Below are 18,540 nucleotides of genomic sequence, written 5' to 3'. Positions count from 1 at the left end.
TACTATTTTGCCTGAATATCTGCATCCACAGTAGGTGAATTTTACTTGTATGAAAGTGTTCCTGTGCAGGCATGATTTCTATTTAAGTAGTTATTTTTAAATATTCACTTTAAAAAACAGAAAGGGCTGTCTTCAGAAGAGCTATTGTACTCTCCCCACACCAATTCTTCAAAAAAAAAGGCCTTTTTTCCAATCTACAAACTAAAACAGATTTCTGTACTTGTTTCAGCTTTTGTTTCTGTACATCAGGCTGTTCATTTGTCATCACTGATCTATAATCTGTTTTACTGATCTGGAAAAAGCCCTGGTAAATACCTTTGATAATAACAACAACAACAAAAAACAACTGTGTCTGCAATGTGAATGCAAAATCTTTTGAATTAATATAGGAATTCTCCTACAGAAAGGAGAAATTATCAGTGCAAGTGGAAGGGATGATTATGTGGTATCAGTGAGTTGATACTGGTGGATGTTTTCACAGATTGTACATACACTGCCCTCAGTATGTGAGTAACGGGGTGAAACGTAAAGACATTTTATGTAAAGGGGTTGGACTGGAAGCAGTAATTGTTCTTCTTGGCTTTTCTATTCACCTATACACTTAGGTAAAAAAAAATACATGCTATACTGACTTCCTACAATGGGTTTGAAAATAGAGTGTAAATCAGCTGAGGATCTGTCCCAAAAATATTCTCTTTGATGTAATTGCATAAGATGGAGATTGTGTGTGGGATAAGCTCCTTGTTACAGTTCTGTAACTCCAGATCAAGATGTTGTACCATGAAATACAACAGGTCTCACACAGTTTCACAGTCTCCTCTGGGAATGACTGCATGCAAATAAAGGGATTCTCAGATGATGATTTGGAATAGCTGTTGGAGTTCTCTTTCAAGTCCTCTTTCTCATTTCATGCTCCGTTCCTTTCATCCTCCGATTTTACAGAAAATATTCTTTCTTTTGGTTTTGTTAAGTGATCCAAACTTTAAACAGCAAGTGAGAAAACCTACCATTTTAGGTTAAGATAAGCATACAAAATTGCTGTATTACAATTAGGGTAATAACCTTAAACAATTTTAAACCTCTATAAAATGTCACAAAAGCAAAATAAGTTGGCAGAGCGAGGCATTGACACCGATGGGTGCCCACAGAAAATCTCTTACAATATCATGTAAGGATTAACAGCTCTAATTTATGCAGTCACACAGATTTTCTTTCATGCAACTTCAGGAGGGATCTTGCCTTCTGAATTGTCATGTGCCATTATCACCCTTTAATCAGGTTATTTCATTTTATTTGAACAGCATCAAAGAAATGCTTATGACACAGGCAGACCGGTTCAGTCAAGAAGAGGTAAGGACCTTTTCTACCTTACTCAAAATAGGAATGCATCTCCAGCTACTCCTCAGCCATATGCATTTGCCCCTCTTTAAATGCATGAAATCAGCTCAAATCCAGTCTGAGAGAAGGTTGATGCCAGCTCTAGCAATTAGGAACAATTCAAAGCATCTCTTCTGAATAGCTCCATGGCTAAATCAAAGTCAAACAGATTCTTTGGACTTCCATCCAAGTGTAAGCATGGCCTATCTCTTGCTGTTCTTTCCTATGGTGAACTGGGCAATGAATTTACTAGAGTTCAAATGCGTTTGGGTGGGGACTGTGATCTGTTTTCCATTTCTGTGAGAGTTATTTTGTTTGAAATCCGAAATGAGTTCTGAAATGAGGTACTGACTTTGTGGTTTGTGTGAGATTGAACATGGATTCTGCTGGCTGGGAGGAATTTAGAGGGACTTTCTTTTCAAAAGAAGAGATTGAGTGGAGTTTGTTCATGGCAGGAACAGACTGGAGTGCAGACTGGAATACAATATTTAGTCAGAGCTTACCTGGACTTTAGGGAAAGCTCTTTCTGACAGGGAACTTTTGGGGATTCTAATAGGACTGTGTTAACCAGTTTTGTCCTGGTTCCTATTTCAATTTTAATGAAACTAGGGAAAAATTTTCCTAATGGTTAATGAATCAGGCCAGAAGGGAGCTGAACTGGGTTGAAAATGAAAAGCAGTACATGTTGCTGTCTCACAGTCCTACGTTTGTAACACTTATCTCCTGTTCACTTGGCAGATCAACCAGATGTTTGCTGCTTTCCCTCCAGATGTCTCTGGTAATCTTGACTATAAGAACCTCTGTTATGTTATCACCCATGGTGAGGAGAAAGACTAAAATGAAAGCTGAGCTCCTGCGATGATGCACCAAGTTATTTCATTATACTTTTCTGTGCAAGACTAAGGGCTAAACATTCAGTATGTGAAGTCATGTGGTCATCAGAAGAGAACCAATAAAACAATTGAAATTAGATTAAAGTTATTTAATGCTCCTGTTTTTATAAAAGACGAAAATACCAATTTTGTGAGTTTTTTCCCATCCCTTTTTTTTTTTTGTGTCAGTGGTTTGAAATGGAATTTTCTTGATGAACTGATGCTTTCGTGATTTATTGACAATCCTAATGTTCACCAGATGGTCCACTGGGCACTGCAATGTTGCTTAACCTCTTGTCTTTTATACATAAGCTCCATGTGCTAATTGAGAAATCCTCTAACTTACTGCACTGGGAAAAGCATTTGGTAAATAGAATTCTGTTCCATTTCACAGCCCCATGCATTGAAAGTGTAAATAAAACAATATTAAGCTCTTGCGAATACACCATATGCCTTCACCATCTCAGTGATGTGTCCAGTTTCATAAGCCACTTCTCTCATTTGCTTTTGTGCAAAAGAACAGAAATAGTGGAACAGTGTCTATATTTCTCATAGCAAATTTTACCTAGGCATTCTTAGAAACCAGCAATAAGGAATTTCCCCCTTCAGAGGTATCTTTATATCTGTAGGAAGTTGTCCATGGAATAATAAGGGCTTGTTCATTCACCAGTTGGTCATGATCCTTGTTTTAAAGGTGAGGGACACATTGGAAGGATGTGTTTTGCCACACAGTCTAGGGAAAATACAAGAAGAAAACTCAGGAACTGTAGCCCAGGGTTACACATAAAAGGAAACTATCACTTTTATAATTCAAGATAGCATAGCTTCTAAAATGGGCTACAGTTTCTTGTATTTGGACTTCTAGGAATTGGACATATTCTGCCTATGTGGAATACTGCACGAAAACGTCCTGCGTGGGAGTCAGAAGGACATTGCAGCCAAAGTAAAACAAGCTTCTGCTGTTTTAACAACTAATGCAAATGGTTTCCTTTTGCATCAGTGTTGTTGGCACAACAGTCCCATAGACATGGAGTAACAAGCTGCTTCTTTTCTATGTCTTATACTCTTTCTAGAAAGAGAACTTGAGGACAAGAGGTCAAACTCTGCCCTCATCAGGAAAGGCAGAAAAGTTAAATGAAAAAGCTTTAGCATCTGCATGACTTAAGGAAGTGACATTCAGCCCCACCTGTGTTTTTTTTTGTTGTTGTTGTTGTTCTAGCAAAGCCCTGCACTCAGTGCACATCAGTAATGTGGGAAAACTAGAACAAAAAGGCTCCTGGCAAGGACATGCCCAGAGCTGGCATAATAAATCTCCCCCCTCGCACCTATGTTCGGAAGCACCACACATGTTCCTGTAGTAAGTGTTTTTCTAGTGAAAGTAGGTGAGTTAATTGTGTCTATGAAGAATTAGATTGCTGCCAAATATTGGTGGACCCAACTAGAACCAAAATTTGACCCTTTTATGCATGAGTCTTGCTGAAGATGTGGAAAGGGCTTTGACACTTCTTGGCATATATTCTTGTAACATTTAAAACAACAGTGTGCTCCTCCAGGTCCTCCCTACGGGGTGTGCACCTTGACTGGGTTTTTGGGACTAGTGAAACTCCATGTAATGCAATGCATAATCTCTTTTTCCACCTTCTGACTTATCTGCCAGAAGCTAGGCTTTCCTGTACAGGCACAGCTCTTACCTCTGTTTCACGTGATGACACTTTTCTCCCCAAAATGTGTTTTTATTTTATAAGTGTGGGAGCACCACTATGGGATGAGATTATAGCTAGGCAATGGGAGGTCATGGAGGTATTTTCAGTGGCAGAGTAGAAATAAAGGTATTTGTAAGCTTCTGCTTTGTACTCTTTTGTGGACCCAAACAAGTGACCACACTTCTCAGCAGAGAAAGGAGCTGCTTATAGGAGAGAGAAATTGATGTTTCCTTTGCAGATTTAATATGGAAGTTGCTTGAGCAGTGAGTCTGGAAAATGCTCTTCTATGGCACAAACATGTACAAATCTAGTGCTGCATTGTATGAGCTCCACAAAATGATATACCCCATTGAGTGAATATTGACTGTTCCACTAACAGGAGCTGCAGTCACTCAGGCATCAGATGTCGTATGGTGCTTACATTTTTTGTTCTGTTTAAAGATTTCAGAATGAGATTGAAGAGTAGATAAAATGGCATTAGGGCTTACCTTTTGCCTTCTATCCAGAGAGTATTTATTTTTCCTTGTGTGAGTTGGTAGACAAAAACTTTGAGGACAGTGCTCTTGAAAGATGAGGTCACATATTTTTCCATCAAAGCATACACACTTTTTGATGGATCATTTTTCATCTGTTATTACCTAGTTACATGACTTCTTCAAGTGCAGCTCTGGAGTGTCTTAAACTGATGAAAGTCTGCTGCACTCTGCCCCTTTCCAGGTTGCACCCCTCCTCTCCTTCAGGTCAGCACTTGAACTACACTGTTGGGCCTGTGCTTCTCCTTGGACCTTCCTTATCACCGTGGGCCTTCCCACCAGCCACTGAACTGTGTCTGGCCCTAGAATTATCACTGGACCTGATCCTGACCTGCAGCTTGACTTCTCAGCTTGACCTTGGACCTCTCATTGTAGACTTCCATGATGATTCCTTCTCCTTCCCTTCCATTGATGACTTCCCTAAAGCAGAAGTTTTTCTGAAATTCAGTCCAAATGTCCTCCAGCTCCTAAAGGGGACCAAACCAAGGTGCGGGCTGTACACTGTGAGGTCCTCCAGCAGATACCAAACATTAATGCACCACCACAGTACCCTCAACCACCCAGAGCTCTTGTGACACTCTGAAGCAGTTCTTGGGCTTCATAGGGGCCCAGGTTCCTTAGGACCCTGGTTCTCCTTCCTCTTCATTACACTTTTCTTTGTTCAAAATCCATTCCACCTTTTCTTTTTTTCTTCTTTTTTCTGTCTTTTGCCCAAGGATAACTGCACTTAGTCAGTACAGCAGACACGTGCCTGTTAACAGATTGCTTGAAGAGACCTTTGGGTTGGATTGTACCATTAAGCTTGTTGTTCATTTGGGCTTCTGCACCTTGGGCTCTTGGGCCATCACACAACAGAATTTGAAGATGTAACCCTCCCCTTCTATAAGGGAAAAGGACAAATGTTCAGATTAATGTGATGAAATCATTATGGACTTATTCTAAGAAACTTCATCAATCCTGATTTCATTTTAATCCACATTTGGGGAAATGGAGCTGTGCTTACAGGTTTTGGATGCAGATTCAACTAAGTAAAGGAAACAAAGAGCTGAGGTTATTTCCACAAAAACCAAGATTCTCACCAAAGCATCATTAAAATGATCAGATGGGAATTGAACTTGTGTGAACTCCGGCAGTTGCTCTTTAGTGTCAGCCCTTTCACAAACAATTACTATTTGGATGGGAAGAAAACAAAGAAACGGTGAAGAATTGATAATCTGCTTTATTGACACTTAAAAGTTTAACACTGTAAGCCTTTCTGAAACCTTGTGGAAGGGTGCAGCAACATTTGAAATACACTGTCATGAAAGGAAGAGGAAGAAAGATTCTTATGCATTCCCTCTGGCTTGTTGTTCTGCTTGGAGGCATGGTTGTTGTTAGAAATATTTGTTTAATCTTTCTAAACTTTCCAAGTAGGTAGCCTCACGTCCAAAGCAAGCCTTATTCAAGTGCTGGCCTTATATATATAAATATATATAAATATATATATATATGCATATTAAATATATATGCATACTAAAAAAAACAAAAAACAAAAAACAACACAACATATCTATCTATCTATCTATATGAGCATTTTTCCCCAAACCATCTAACCTAAATCTGTCTGCAAATTAAATCATTTTCATCCTTTCTACCCTCTTTGTAATGAACGTTAGCACACTGGAAGACTGCTTAGTTTTCTATTTTTCAATGTTATTTTCCAACTTTTCCTCTCAATGATCTCTTCTACACTTCTAATTCTTTTTCTCTTTATGACTACCTTAACTTTGTGTATATTTTTTTCTTAAAACATGATATATCAAGTTGGACAAATATTCCAGCACCAGCCAGAATGGAATATTTATTGTAGGAGTTATCTGTAAAAAAACAAGGAAAACAAAATCAACAAAACAAAACAAAAGAGCCCTGTGATGCAGCAGCAGTGAAGTTTATGTATTTTTCTAGGCAATGTGGGGAAATGTTTATTCCATTCCTCTCTTTCTTAGTAGCTGCTTGCTTCTGATCCCCTGTAGCCTGTTCTTCCTATCCCAGAAATTTCCTTAGCTTTGATTCCCCTCTGTCTCTGTTACCTTGGTAATGTGCCAGCATGGGTTATCTGAGGACACGTCTTGAATTTTCACTAATGTTAAAAAGGTGCAGATTGTCTGAAGTATAAGTTTTCTGTGTAAAAATACAATACCAATACAGTTTTAACATTTTCATTAATGAGCTGGATGATGGGACTGAGTGCAACCTCAGTGAATTTGAAGACTGTACAAAATTGGATGGAGCAGACCAGGTAGTTGTGCTGCTGTTCAGAGGGACTTCAGTGAAGTAGAGAAATGAGCAGAGAGGAATCTCAAAGTTTGTCAAAGCAAAATGTGGAGCCCATCACCTGGGGAGGAATAACTCCTCCCCAGAGGAGGAATAAGACCTAGTACAGAGACCAGAGTACAGGGAAAGACCTAGTGGCTAACAAGTTGAATATAAACCCGTAGTGTGTCCTTACAGCAAAGAAGGCCAACAGCATCCTGAGCAGTATGAGGAAGAGCATTATCAGCAGGTCAAGGAAGGTGAGTCTTCCGCTCATCACTGGTGAGACACATTTGGAGAGCTGGGTCCAGTTCTGGGCTCCCCAGTACAAGAAAGATGTGGACGTACTAGAGCAAATCCACAAAGGACCATGAAGATGATTAAGGGATTGGAACATCAGGGAAGCGGTTGAGTCGCCATCCCTGGAGGTCTTTAAAAGACGTTTAGATGTAGCCCTTAGTGATATGGTTTAGTGGAGGTCTTGTTAGTGTTAGGACAGAGATTGGACTAGATGATCTTGGAGGTCTCTTCCAACCTAGACGATTCTGTGATTCTGTGATCTGACATACAAGGAGAGGTTGAAAGAGCTGCTATTACTCAGCCTTGGGAAGAGGACGGGGGAACTTCAGTGTGTACAAATGCCCAATATGTGGCAGTGAAGATGACAAATCCAGCCTCTTCCCAGTGATGTGCAGTGGCAGAACGAGAAGCAAGGGACATAAATTGAAGTGCTGGAAACTTCATTTCAACTCTTTCACTGTGATGGTGGTCAAACACTGGAACAGGTTGCCCAGATAGATTGTGGAGTCTCCAATGTTGGACATATCCCAAACCCAACTGGATATGGTCCTGGGAAACCTGCTCTAGCTGACACTGCTTTAAGCAGAAGGGTTGGTCTGGAACATCTCCAGAGATGCCTTCCAACCTCAATAAACCTGTGATGCTATGATCTTATATAGGGCAGCCTTGTTAATACAGCCCCAATGGCACTTGCCTTTTACTCAGCTGCTTCCATTTGCTGACATATGTTTGGTCTGTGCCCCACTTTTAACATCAGATCCTTCCCTGAGGAACTACAGTTGAGCCAAATACTATCCGTATTTTACTGGTGTCTTTCTTCTAACATGTAATGATCTGCACTAGTCTTTAATTCCTTCTTGTTTTTTTCCTTCTCCCCTTCAATTTAAGCTGTTCTGAATTCCATACCTGTCCTCCAAACTCCTCATAAGTTGCCTTAGCTCTGTCCATCATTGACAAATTTTGTATACATGTTCTCCATTTTGCCCTTCAAATTGTTAATATTGAATTGAATCTGACCCCAGGACAGTCTCCTCCTCCTCTTCCTTCTCTGTTGACAACCTTGAAATGTCTTCTGATTTTAGCAGTGGTAATTCACATAGGACATGTTTTTTAGCAGTACTGTAGGTCACTGGTCTTCAACCTGCCTGTGGGCAACTGTACAGGAGAAGTTTCTCACCTGTGGGCCTTGCTTCATTTCCCAATCAGTCTAAATTCAGGTGGTCACCAGCAAGGTGTTATATAAAAACAACAGCCAGCCATAACTCTCTTAAGTTACCTGTGATAATTCCTATACCCAATCAAACTTGATTTCCCACTGCAAATGGGGGAAAACCAGGTTGAGCAAAGCTAGTTTATATGCAAGATCAAATCCACTTGGATTCCTAAAGGCAAGCCTATGGCTTGCACCAGAAAAGACTCCACTTCCAGAGCTCCGATTGTGTGGCTGGGTTCACAGCTCGCTAAGGAACACTTCTGGGCATGCTGATGCTGTGCAAAGCCATTGGCACAGTTGCTGTGGCTGATGTCGCTTGTCTCTCAACATGCTATTACTCTTTTCCAAACTCTGGACTTTGGAAGGCATAGATGGGGTTTCACTTTGAAGGAGCTGGACCTTGGATCCTTGAAGCACATGTGGCACAGTATTTGAAGTAGCACAGGTTTCTGACATGCAAACCTGGATTTTTTTGCTAGAACTACATAATTTGGGAGATGCTCCTGCACATTCACTTAACATTGGCCACTTAAATCTAGTGTGTATTCAAGGAGGCTTATCTCTGCGGGACTTCTCTTCAGTGAAGGGAAAGAGGTCCTTGAATAGGCATTACAGGGCACTTAAATTCATTTCTGCTCTGATTCAGCCTCTGCAAGCATCTATCTGACTCTGCTGATTATAAAGCAGGGGCCTAGGAATGCTAACTCAGGTATTCAAGGTCAAGCATAGCCATACCTCCTTGAGTCCTTATCTGGGGAATTGTTGCCACTTGTTGCTGGCCTTTTCAGTTTAAATGATTGCTTAGTATGCCTTTTGACTTGAGGAACTTTTTTTTTTTTTTTTTTTGGCAAAATATACTGGCAAGCTCAGCATTTGGTCAGCTGCTTCAGCAGGAGTACAGAGCTCAGATGGTAGGCCAGGCAGGAATTTTTTGTTGTTGTAATGACAGAAATAATGTTATAAGACAGTAGCTGTCCCTTCATGGGGTAAGAAACCCTATGTACACAAGTGATGGGAGATCCAAATAGCCAGAGAGATGGAGGAAAATGTAAGATACAAACCATCTTGGCTGAGGTCACACAGCAAGTCAGTAGAGTTAGAACCAGCCAGGTCTCCTGATGACCAGCAGCAGTTAGCTACATTGCCTTTCTAGATGCTGATCCTGCAAAGCTGTACGTACGAGCTGAATCCCAATAAGTCACTTGATAGAGTTGGTCAGGTATTTGCTAGGGTTGTTACATACTGGAAAAAAAATAAAAAAAAATAAAAAAAGCCATCTCTGGAGACCAAATGAGGTTGCTCATGTGATTGGCTCTCACAGAGCTCAAGCAGCAGCTGGTTCGTATGTACCTGCACAACACACAAACCACACCTTGCTCCACACCTGGGGTGGGGGGAAGCTGGTTCCCCTTTAGCTAACTCACATAGTGTTGCTGGAACCCTTTTGATACTTGCTTTGTATGGATTTTGGCGTATTTCATGGACCTGCCCACACATCACTAAAAACTGGTGTTGCTTGCTGTGTAACAGGCTCACATGCCTCAAAAACAAGTTGTTTTACACAAAACTGGGAAGAATGGCAGATTATTTCTACTACCTTTTCCCTTTAAGTCTTGGAAAATGCCAGCACCACCACAGCTGCAATGAGTAGAAATTTCATTACCGGAGATGCAGAGGGGGGCTCCTCTAGCAAGCCAGAAACAGATAAATCTCCATGAATTTACTGGTGCCTTTAAGCTATCATATGTAAAAAGGATGCGGTTTAAATAGCATCCAAAAAGTTATTTGTAGAACAGGAATTAGCTGGTTTCAGCAAGGATCTGCACTTCCAAACCAGGCTCCGAGTGTAAAGGCTGTGACAGAATTTAATGCTTGGAAAAATAATACTTGGGTGATTCAAGTGCTGAAGTGGTACAAGTATCCATATTTTGTCTAAAATTGTGAAAAGACTTAAGGAAATGATCAGTCACGTCTTTTTAAAGTGGTGTTAAACTTCACCCACGCTTGTACAAACAGCAGCATGCAGGTAATGCTGCATGCCACCCTGTTTCTCCTGGAAAAAGTAGAAAAGTTTAGTTTTATTGCTGGGTTAAATATGTACATACAAACACGCTAACCATAGTGAGGCAGACACCAGAGACTCTCTTGGCTCGGCTGGGCACGGGGAGCCAAGGTTTCCCTCAGCCCTGCTCTGCAAATGCCAGTGGGGCTTTGCTGAGGCTGTTCAGGGCCCTTCCTGAGCATCACCAACACCTGGGACCTTTCCCACACCTGTGTGGGGCTGCTCTGAGTGCTACTGCAGCCCCACAGTGTGGGGGATTAATGCTAATGGGCTCCTCTCAGCCTCGCTGGAACCATGGCCCATGAGGGACAGAAGAAGCTGTTGTGGGCCTGCACACAGCCCTGGCTCTCCCTGCTCCTGCATGGCTGATATGGAGGTGAGGCAAGGCCCTGGCATGCCAAGGTAAGGCAGAGGTTTTTTCCAAGGAGCATATTAATTAGGGTACTTGAGGCCTCGGATCAACCCTGGGCTTGTGCCTGGGGAACCGGTTCTTGGGAGAGGCGGGATGAGGAGGTTGTGGGGTTTTTGTTGTTTTGTTTTGTTTTGTTTTACCTTAGCTGTGAATGACTTTCAGTGCCCTGTTTAGTCAGCTGTGTCTGATTATATAAAGTAACCCCCTGGCTTTTTGTATAACATATAAAGCTTATCACCTTTTTCCAGCCGCTTCAACACAGTGTGCTCATTAAAGCACCCCTCAGTTGCTGAAAAAACAACTGCCTGCTTTTAGTGTTAAAGATGTGTGTTTTGTGCCTGTGTGTATCGGGCCCAGTGAGGCCCTGGTGACTGAGGCGCTGGGCAGCGTGCTCTCCCCTGAAGGGCTGCCTGTTGCTGTACCTGGCCCAAACAGCGCAAACTTGTAATCCTATTTTTTCCAGATGGCTCCCTGTAGCTATGTTTTAATGGCAAGGTAGAAACAGTGGAGAAAAATGGAGTGGAGTGCCTTGAAGCCCCTCTATCACTAATTTCTCCCAGTAGAGGTGTTGTCCTGTGTAACTCATGTTGGTGTCTGTAGCATGTAATGCAAGTGCTAAGATGAGGAATAAGGCTTTTGGTACTCTGTATTTAGTCAGCCTAGTGAGGGATTTCCCAGAGGATGCTTCAGACGCCCTAATTTAGGAGCCGGGTGCGATCTGGCTCCCTGAGGAGAACCCTGCTACAGGAGCTGGTGGCTGAATTCACCAACAGGGCTGAGTAACTTGAACATCTCCGGTTGTTCCAAACTGTTCTAACACATTGCACTTTGCAAGCACTAAGGAGGACACATTTTGCTTTGGGTTAAAAATAAAATCCCAGTGTCGTGGGGCTCTGTGTGAGCGAATGCTGGTCAGCCATTGGGGTGGCCCCGCAGCAGCCATTTTGGCTCCTTTCAGGCTGGAAAGGTGCAGACAGGCATTTGAGACCATCTAACAGAGAAAGTGTGGAGGTTGAAGCAAAGTTTCATCTGCCTTTTGCAAAAACAAGAGCAAATATTCCCAGTAAAACTTTGACCCCTCAGTTATGGGTGCTTGGCTGACAGCAAACAGTGTGAATGGCCCCTGTAATATGAGACAAGTAACAAAGGCTGGTGTGGATTCTCTCATGTCTAGTAAACGCTTTACTGCAGTGGGGTTTTTAAGAGCATCTTCATCTTTTACCTAGCTGTCTATCCTGTGAAACCCACAGGAGCTTCCTGTCTTTGAAACCTCTCCTGCTCTGTCAGCCTTGGCTGAAGTTTGCCTGTGGCTATTACAGCTGAGGACAGGCAAGTGCATGTTTTATTATTCTGTATCTTCCCCCAGTGTACTTTTTAATGTGTGTGCATATATACTGCCACTCCCGAATCAATTTCATGTTGAATCTTCAATTTAGTTTAACTGGCAGAGATGGGAACTTGGAGGCTTTCTTTTCTTTTTCTTCTGACTTGTTTCCATCTACTGTTTTATGAATGTTCCATTGCTCAATAATGGGAGGTGGAAAATGAAATCCCAAGATCATATTTTAAAGGATGTTAATGACTGTGAATGTAACCAATATAGTTAATAACAGTCCAGGCAGAGATGGAAGACCGTTCTCCTCTTTTGACTAAAGGCCAACATAGCTTTCTGATTATCCCTTCTAGAGAAGGATCTGGATATTAAGGGATAAGTCATACTAAGTATTTCCTTCTTAGACTCCTTATTCACTTATGCCTACTGTTTTTTTGTCATCTTTAAAGGTGTTGTTTAGCCTGTTTTGAATTACTTTAAAACAAACAAGTCTTTTAAAAAACAGCTTTTAAATCTATGGAGATATTTTCTAAATTCTTGTGATTAAAGGGATCAGATTTTTCTTCTTTTCTGTAACAAAATTAAAAATAGCTCTTAATTTGGAGGGTGAAAGTGAAGAACAAGGACTCTAGGCTTCAGAAAGCTCTGCTTGGTGGAGGGAGTAGCGTGCATTCAGTTTCCTTGTGCTTTTCTGAGTTAAACTTAGAAATATGGAGGCTCAACAATCAAATACCATGTCACAGATTCCAGTACAGAATTACTAAGAAAAAAATGTACTGTTCTGTTTCCATGTTTCCATAAACCAAAAAGCGGTAGAAGTTATTTTAAGCTTAGAGCAATGAGAAGATAAGGAAGTACTGGGCAGAGAGAAAAACAAAACCCCTTAGGCTAATGAGCCCCTTGCCTTCAGGTTTATCTTGGCTCCACCTCTCTCCTTTGTCACTGTATTCATCAGTCTCCTCCTCCAGTCTAGCTGCCTCTTAACCTCATTAATGCTTCACTTTGATGGTCTTAAGTTCTTGACAATTTACTCCAGATGTTTGCTACTTTGAATGAAATAGATTTCCCAGATTTCCTGTTTACTCTTAATGTCTTTTGTCTCTTTTTCTTTGAAAGTGTGACAATTTTTTTAACCTCTTAGCAATCTGAATATGTGAGTCTACTGTTCCACCCCCCTCCTCCTAGCATCCTCCTGAAGCTTTGAATGCTTTCCTTAGAACGACACTCCTTGTTGCCATCTTCTGACAAGATAACCTTGCTCTTCTTTCACCTTCAATTCTGAACACGTGAAATTCTGAGCTCTATTTTTTTTTCTTCTGTTCTGCTGGGCAGATGTGTGTGTACACACATGGAAGAATCATGGGAAAAAAAAATCCCACTTTTTGATATACTTCAGACCAAATGTTCTTATAACCTGGGATTGCCCACATTGTTCATCCCATCGGGTGCCTTCCATGGATGAATTACCTGGAGAGACTTGAGCAGAAGTAATGGACTGGCGTCTCCTTGTCGAGCTGCTCAAGGCACACAACTCGGGGCTGCTCTTGGCAGCACCGACACAACTGCCTAGAGCACGAGTGTGGTTAGAACAGCGCAGCTGACCTGGGCAAGGCTGTGCTGTTGGAAGTTCCCGCTATAGCAGTAAAAACGTGTCCACTTTAAAGTGCTTGTATGGCTTTAATTATTCTGTTGTTTTCTTTAAAAATAAAACTAAAAACAAAACAAACCTTTAAGTGAACCAGTTCTTCAAGTACAAAAGCTGTGCCTAGACCAGGCCTTAGGCCTCAGTCTTGCAAACACTTTCACACGTGCTTAACTTTACCGCTATGAGTAATCCTATTGATTTTAAATGGCACTACTGAGGCAATAAAGAGTGGATTTGTATTATCTGGGGCTTACCGTGGGGTATGTTAGAAGTCAGTCTTAATGAAATTAATGATTATGTGGGTGCAAGAGGAGTGTCCAGTCTAGGACTTAGTTAAAATGAAGAGTACTCTTCCTTATAGGCTTCCTTTGAAGTATTTAGCTGTCTTGCCTGCTCTTTTAAGTTCTATCTCTTGAAGGCCATTCATTTTTTTTTTTTGATTGGTGACTTTTGTTACGATGTCCTTTAAAATAAATATTCAGTTATTACTTGGCATGCTGTGGCTTTCCATCTCCTCTTGGTCGACTGTAATCTTCCACTGAGGCTATTCCATGCATCGGTGGCTTTACAATGGCATTTTCTGGTTTCTAACACTGGGTGTACTCATGCTGCAGCTTTCCAGCCCCTGCAGCTCTCTTCTATCCAGCTGCCTTTTTTCACAAAACTTGTAGCAACGTGACAGCTCTGAAACTCCTGTCTCTCTATCAAATTGAGCTGAAAGAAACCAACTCATTCAAAAGTTATTAGAGATGCATGCTTGTGCATACCATGATCATATATATGTTATTTTTAAAGGAAGTCAGGCAGAAAAAAAAAAAAAAAAGTGATTTGATTAGAGAGAGATGCATTTGAATGTTTCACGAGCTTGAAAAAATGACTTTGCTTTGTGGCTGGTCTTACAAATATGTTTTACCCCAACTCATCCCCATTGAGGAGAGCAAGGCAAGGGCTAGTTTTAATGCAAAATGTAAGTGGACAAACAGTTTTGGAAGTTGCAGAAGAAAAATTCACCTCTCAGTACTTCAACAACATAAGCAGGCTTGGCATTAGGGCTTAAAGATCTGTGCCAGTTGCCAACACGGTGGGTGAGTCATTTCTGCTCAGGTGTTTGCTGGAGAAGGAAACCTTTGAGTTCTGCTTAGTTAGAGAAATACTTTTGGGGAAACAGCCCTGTTTTGTTAAAGCACCAGCAATCTGACATCATAGCCAACTTTGTCCCAGCTGGCTGTGCTGCAGATCATTAAAGGGAAAGGGTGTTTCATGCACTCCAGCCTCTTTTCTCCTTTGTTTAAAAGGAGAGATCCTTGCATTTTAATTAAAAAAAAAAAAAAGCCAAAAACAAATAGCAAGGGGAAAAAAACAACAACACCAAAAGCCCTGAAGAGGGCTGAAGAAGAGAACATTTAACTTCAGCAAGAGCATGTAGGGGAGGAATGGTCTGCACAAAGGGGTTTATTCCCGACAGCTGGAGTACCTGCGTGTTGCACAGTGTTACCTGTTACTGTTCCCACTCTTGCTTAGCAGGTGCCCTTAATGCAGCAGTTGTGCTGTGACACTCACACAGGGAATGTGACACCTTTTGGATGGCAAGAACCTAACTCTCCAGTCTGGCAGAACTCGGGGTAGGATTCCTACTGAGGTCTGTGTAAGCCGGTCAGTACCGATGGTCGTGGCTGAAGCATGGGATTTGTGCTTTGCCACAGGATGCACTGAAGAAGCAAGGGTGGGGGTGTAGCACAGCAGGTGAAAATTAATGAAGCCCAAGTCTGTCACTTGCTTAATGAACTCTTGGAAAAATTGCTTTGCACTTGCCCATCTCACTCTTTGGATTAGTTTTGGCACTTTGCTAGGATTCTTGGCCCTGTATGGGTGGGTGTTTTGCAGGAGAAGCCTTCAAGACCTGCAGGAATTACAAGATTGATGATGATAACCTGCATATTCATTATTGTTTCCCAGGCTGTGTGAGATGGCCTCATTTGAACCCAGTTTGCATGTTCAGTTCACAAGACAAATATCAAAAATCCAAGCTTTGGTAACAGGTGTAGGAAAGCAGCATCTACTCTGATGTTATTTCTTTTGTTGTTGAAATGGGTGTGCTGCCAGTCCTGTTCTCCCTGCTCTGTTTTTAGGAGATTTGTGGTGCTTGTGGATCGAGGTTATAGTTGGTTTTCCTCCCTCTAGATTGTAAGGCCAGACTTCTGGTTGCTGTTTGACCCCCTCTGGTGAGAGATGGGGATCCTGGCTATTGGACAGCCCAGTAGCTGCTGGCCTTACTCCTCGTAAGAATTGCTCTTGGGGCACTGCTACTGCCAGAACTCGAGGCCCCAGTTCAGCCCCTGCTGATGCTCTTGCTGGCTTGGATGCCTCCTTTGCAGCTTTCTGGTTAGACAGTTGTTAGCTGCAAAGTCAGGGTGTGGAAGATGGGTCACTGCTTGTCTTAGTTTTTCTCCTCTGTCTCTTTGTTTGATCTTCAGTGATTTTGGAGGTGAGTGTGGAGGGTAGTGCAGTGGGTAGAAATAATGTTAACTTTGGCAATGAGCCAAAATTGTGTTTTTTTGTTTTTTTTTTTTTTTGGATCACAGTCTTCGATTAGATTAAGACAGAGTTGTGTGTCCACATGAAGTTGAATCAATGAATTTGGATTTGAAGGCACCAGCATCCTAGAAAGAGATCAAATGAAACTGAAGCTCAGGATAGAAAAATGTCTTTACCAGGTTGTCAGAGATATACAACTTTGTAAATTCTTGTCAGTTTTGTAAATTAGCTGTTCTAGATTTTCACTATTAGCCTACAAAATAGTCTATCCCTTTTTCTGTCTCCCACATACCCCTCAGGTTCTGCCCCCAAGGAACAGCATCAGCCAACATCTTCCACTTGGGACCTTCCCCTATTCTGTGTTGTCTGGCGAAACAACACAGTAGAATTTTTAAAGAAGAGATGTTGGTTACAATATACGCATAATGGGCATTTAAAAACATTTGCTAATGTTTGCTAGTGTTTTTTTTAATAATGCGAATTTGCTAATACTTCTCTTTATAACTCTTGCATCTAGAAGTCCCAGCTGTGATCCAGGGCCTTCTTGTGCTAGACATTATGCAAATACATATTTTGTGCAAACAGGATGATGCAATCGCTTGGAAAACTTTAGAATCAAAGCAGAGAAAGGGCAAGAGGGGAAAGAAAAACACATGGAGTGAAGTGACTTCTTAAGGGCCATGTGGCAGGTCACTGGCAAAGGCAGGAATAGCAGTGGGTCTCCTGAGTCCCAGGCTGGTCCCTACCCACCGCGGCATCCTACCTCTTCTAAAAGCACCCCTGTGCCTTCCCAGTGCTCCCCAGCCGCTCTTAAACTCTGCCACAGAACTGGAATGCCGAAATGGGTCCTGCTAATTCGATTTAACCTTTGTTTGTCGAGCTGCTCGCCTCCCCAGAGCGGCGTGGCTGCTCTGTGTTGCTGGGAGCTGAGCTGGCTTTGTTTGGTTTCCAGAGAGGAAATGGAGCACGGCAGAACCGCCCATGGAGCGGAGTGGAGCTGGGATGCTGCACTGAACCGTGGAGATGCCATACCAAGAACAACTCGTGGTTGCAAACCAGGCTACCTGGTTTTAAATCGCATCCAACTTTTTTTTTCGAGCCAGGCAACTAAATATTTCTGAAGCTTATTAAATTAACCAGTTAGACCAAGGCAATATACAAGGTATAGAGGCCAAAGAAAGCAGCGTGGGTGTAACTTTTTGAAGGAGAATTATAGTTGCTGCTGATCATGCTGTTACAGTAAATGTTGTGTCAGTGTTTCCATTATTGGTCTTTTTTTCCTCCTTCAGTGAGTTGTTCTGGGGCTGCGTGAAAAGGTTTGCACACAACAAAAAGGTTTTCACGTGCTGCAAAATGTAATGTGAAAGCTGCGAATCTGTTATCCAAAGAATCCCCACAGTTTAGGCTAGAAGCATCCTCCAAAGCTGGCATGTGAACCTGATGCCAGGCACCCAAAATTCTGGGGGAGTTCAGTCCATGCTCAGCTCTCCCTGATGTGAAATGTAGTCACTTTGGTTCTCGCCTGTTGTCTAAAGAGGTGACAGATCTTGAAGTTGGGTAAACATCTCTGGTTCATCTCTGATATGAACAGAGCTTGCCTGTGTTTGTGATTTGGCTTGCACTCTTTGCATTACATTGCTGCGTGGGGGCTCTGCGATTGACAGTAAGATGCTACACAAGATGCCGGTCTTACTGCAAAGACCTTCTGTTACTGAGTAAGCTTTGTGTGTCAGCCCACGCAAACATGCTGTACTTGATTAATCGTGTTCATTAGGGTTGTATTTTCAGGCAGCCGAGAACAGGGCTCCCTTATGCTGGGCACTGCGCAGCTCCGGAGAACCAGCAGTGCTTTGTTTCCTGTGTGACATGCCAACGTCTTTCTCCAGGCCAAACCTGCTTTCTAATTCAAGTGACAAAATTATTGAAAAACTGGTTTGCGTCTTGCTCTTCCATCTGCCTGGGCATGTCTGGGAATCCCTTAGAATGACTGAATTCAGTGGTTTAAGCTCTTTTTTTTTTTTTTTTTTTATTGCACACCTCCCACAATAACTCTGAAGTAGCTTCATAATGGAAATGCTGACACAACACTATCGCCTCAGCCCCAGGAGTGTGTTCCACCTTCTATTGTTTGCCTTGGCCTCTGTATATTGTATACTGCCTCAGTTTAATTGGTTAATTTAATAAACTTCTGAAGTGCTGTATCAGTTGTCTGGCTTAGCTTTCATCCACTAGCCTGATGAAGAACGTATAAGTTTCAAAAGCT

At 42.0% G+C, this 18,540-nt stretch overlaps 1 protein-coding gene and 1 long non-coding RNA gene across 7 annotated transcripts in view; both read left to right on the top strand.

The window, feature by feature from the left end:
- The window catches only part of MYL10 (myosin light chain 10), a 95,101-nt gene extending 92,667 nt beyond the window's left edge, over nt 1-2,434 (top strand). For all 4 annotated transcript variants that reach the window (XM_040532133.1, XM_040532134.1, XM_040532131.1 and 1 more), the window contains 2 exons: nt 1,302-1,350; nt 2,116-2,434. In XM_040532133.1, coding sequence (XP_040388067.1) covers nt 1,302-1,350; nt 2,116-2,214 — 148 coding nt within the window. In that variant the 3' untranslated portion in view covers nt 2,215-2,434. The remainder of the gene's footprint in view (nt 1-1,301; nt 1,351-2,115) is intronic.
- Nucleotides 2,435-10,545: 8,111 nt separating this feature from the next.
- LOC121057655 overlaps nt 10,546-18,540 on the top strand; it is an 80,792-nt gene continuing 72,797 nt past the window's right edge. For all 3 annotated transcript variants that reach the window (XR_005813877.1, XR_005813878.1, XR_005813879.1), the window contains exon 1: nt 10,546-10,754. This is a non-coding gene — a long non-coding RNA (uncharacterized LOC121057655). The remainder of the gene's footprint in view (nt 10,755-18,540) is intronic.

Source organism: Cygnus olor, chromosome 20 (assembly GCF_009769625.2).
Source record: "Cygnus olor isolate bCygOlo1 chromosome 20, bCygOlo1.pri.v2, whole genome shotgun sequence".
In the NCBI taxonomy this organism is placed as follows: domain Eukaryota; kingdom Metazoa; phylum Chordata; class Aves; order Anseriformes; family Anatidae; genus Cygnus; species Cygnus olor.
The sequence above is the reverse complement of the archived record's forward strand: the minus strand, read 5'-3'. Positions and strand labels throughout refer to the sequence as shown.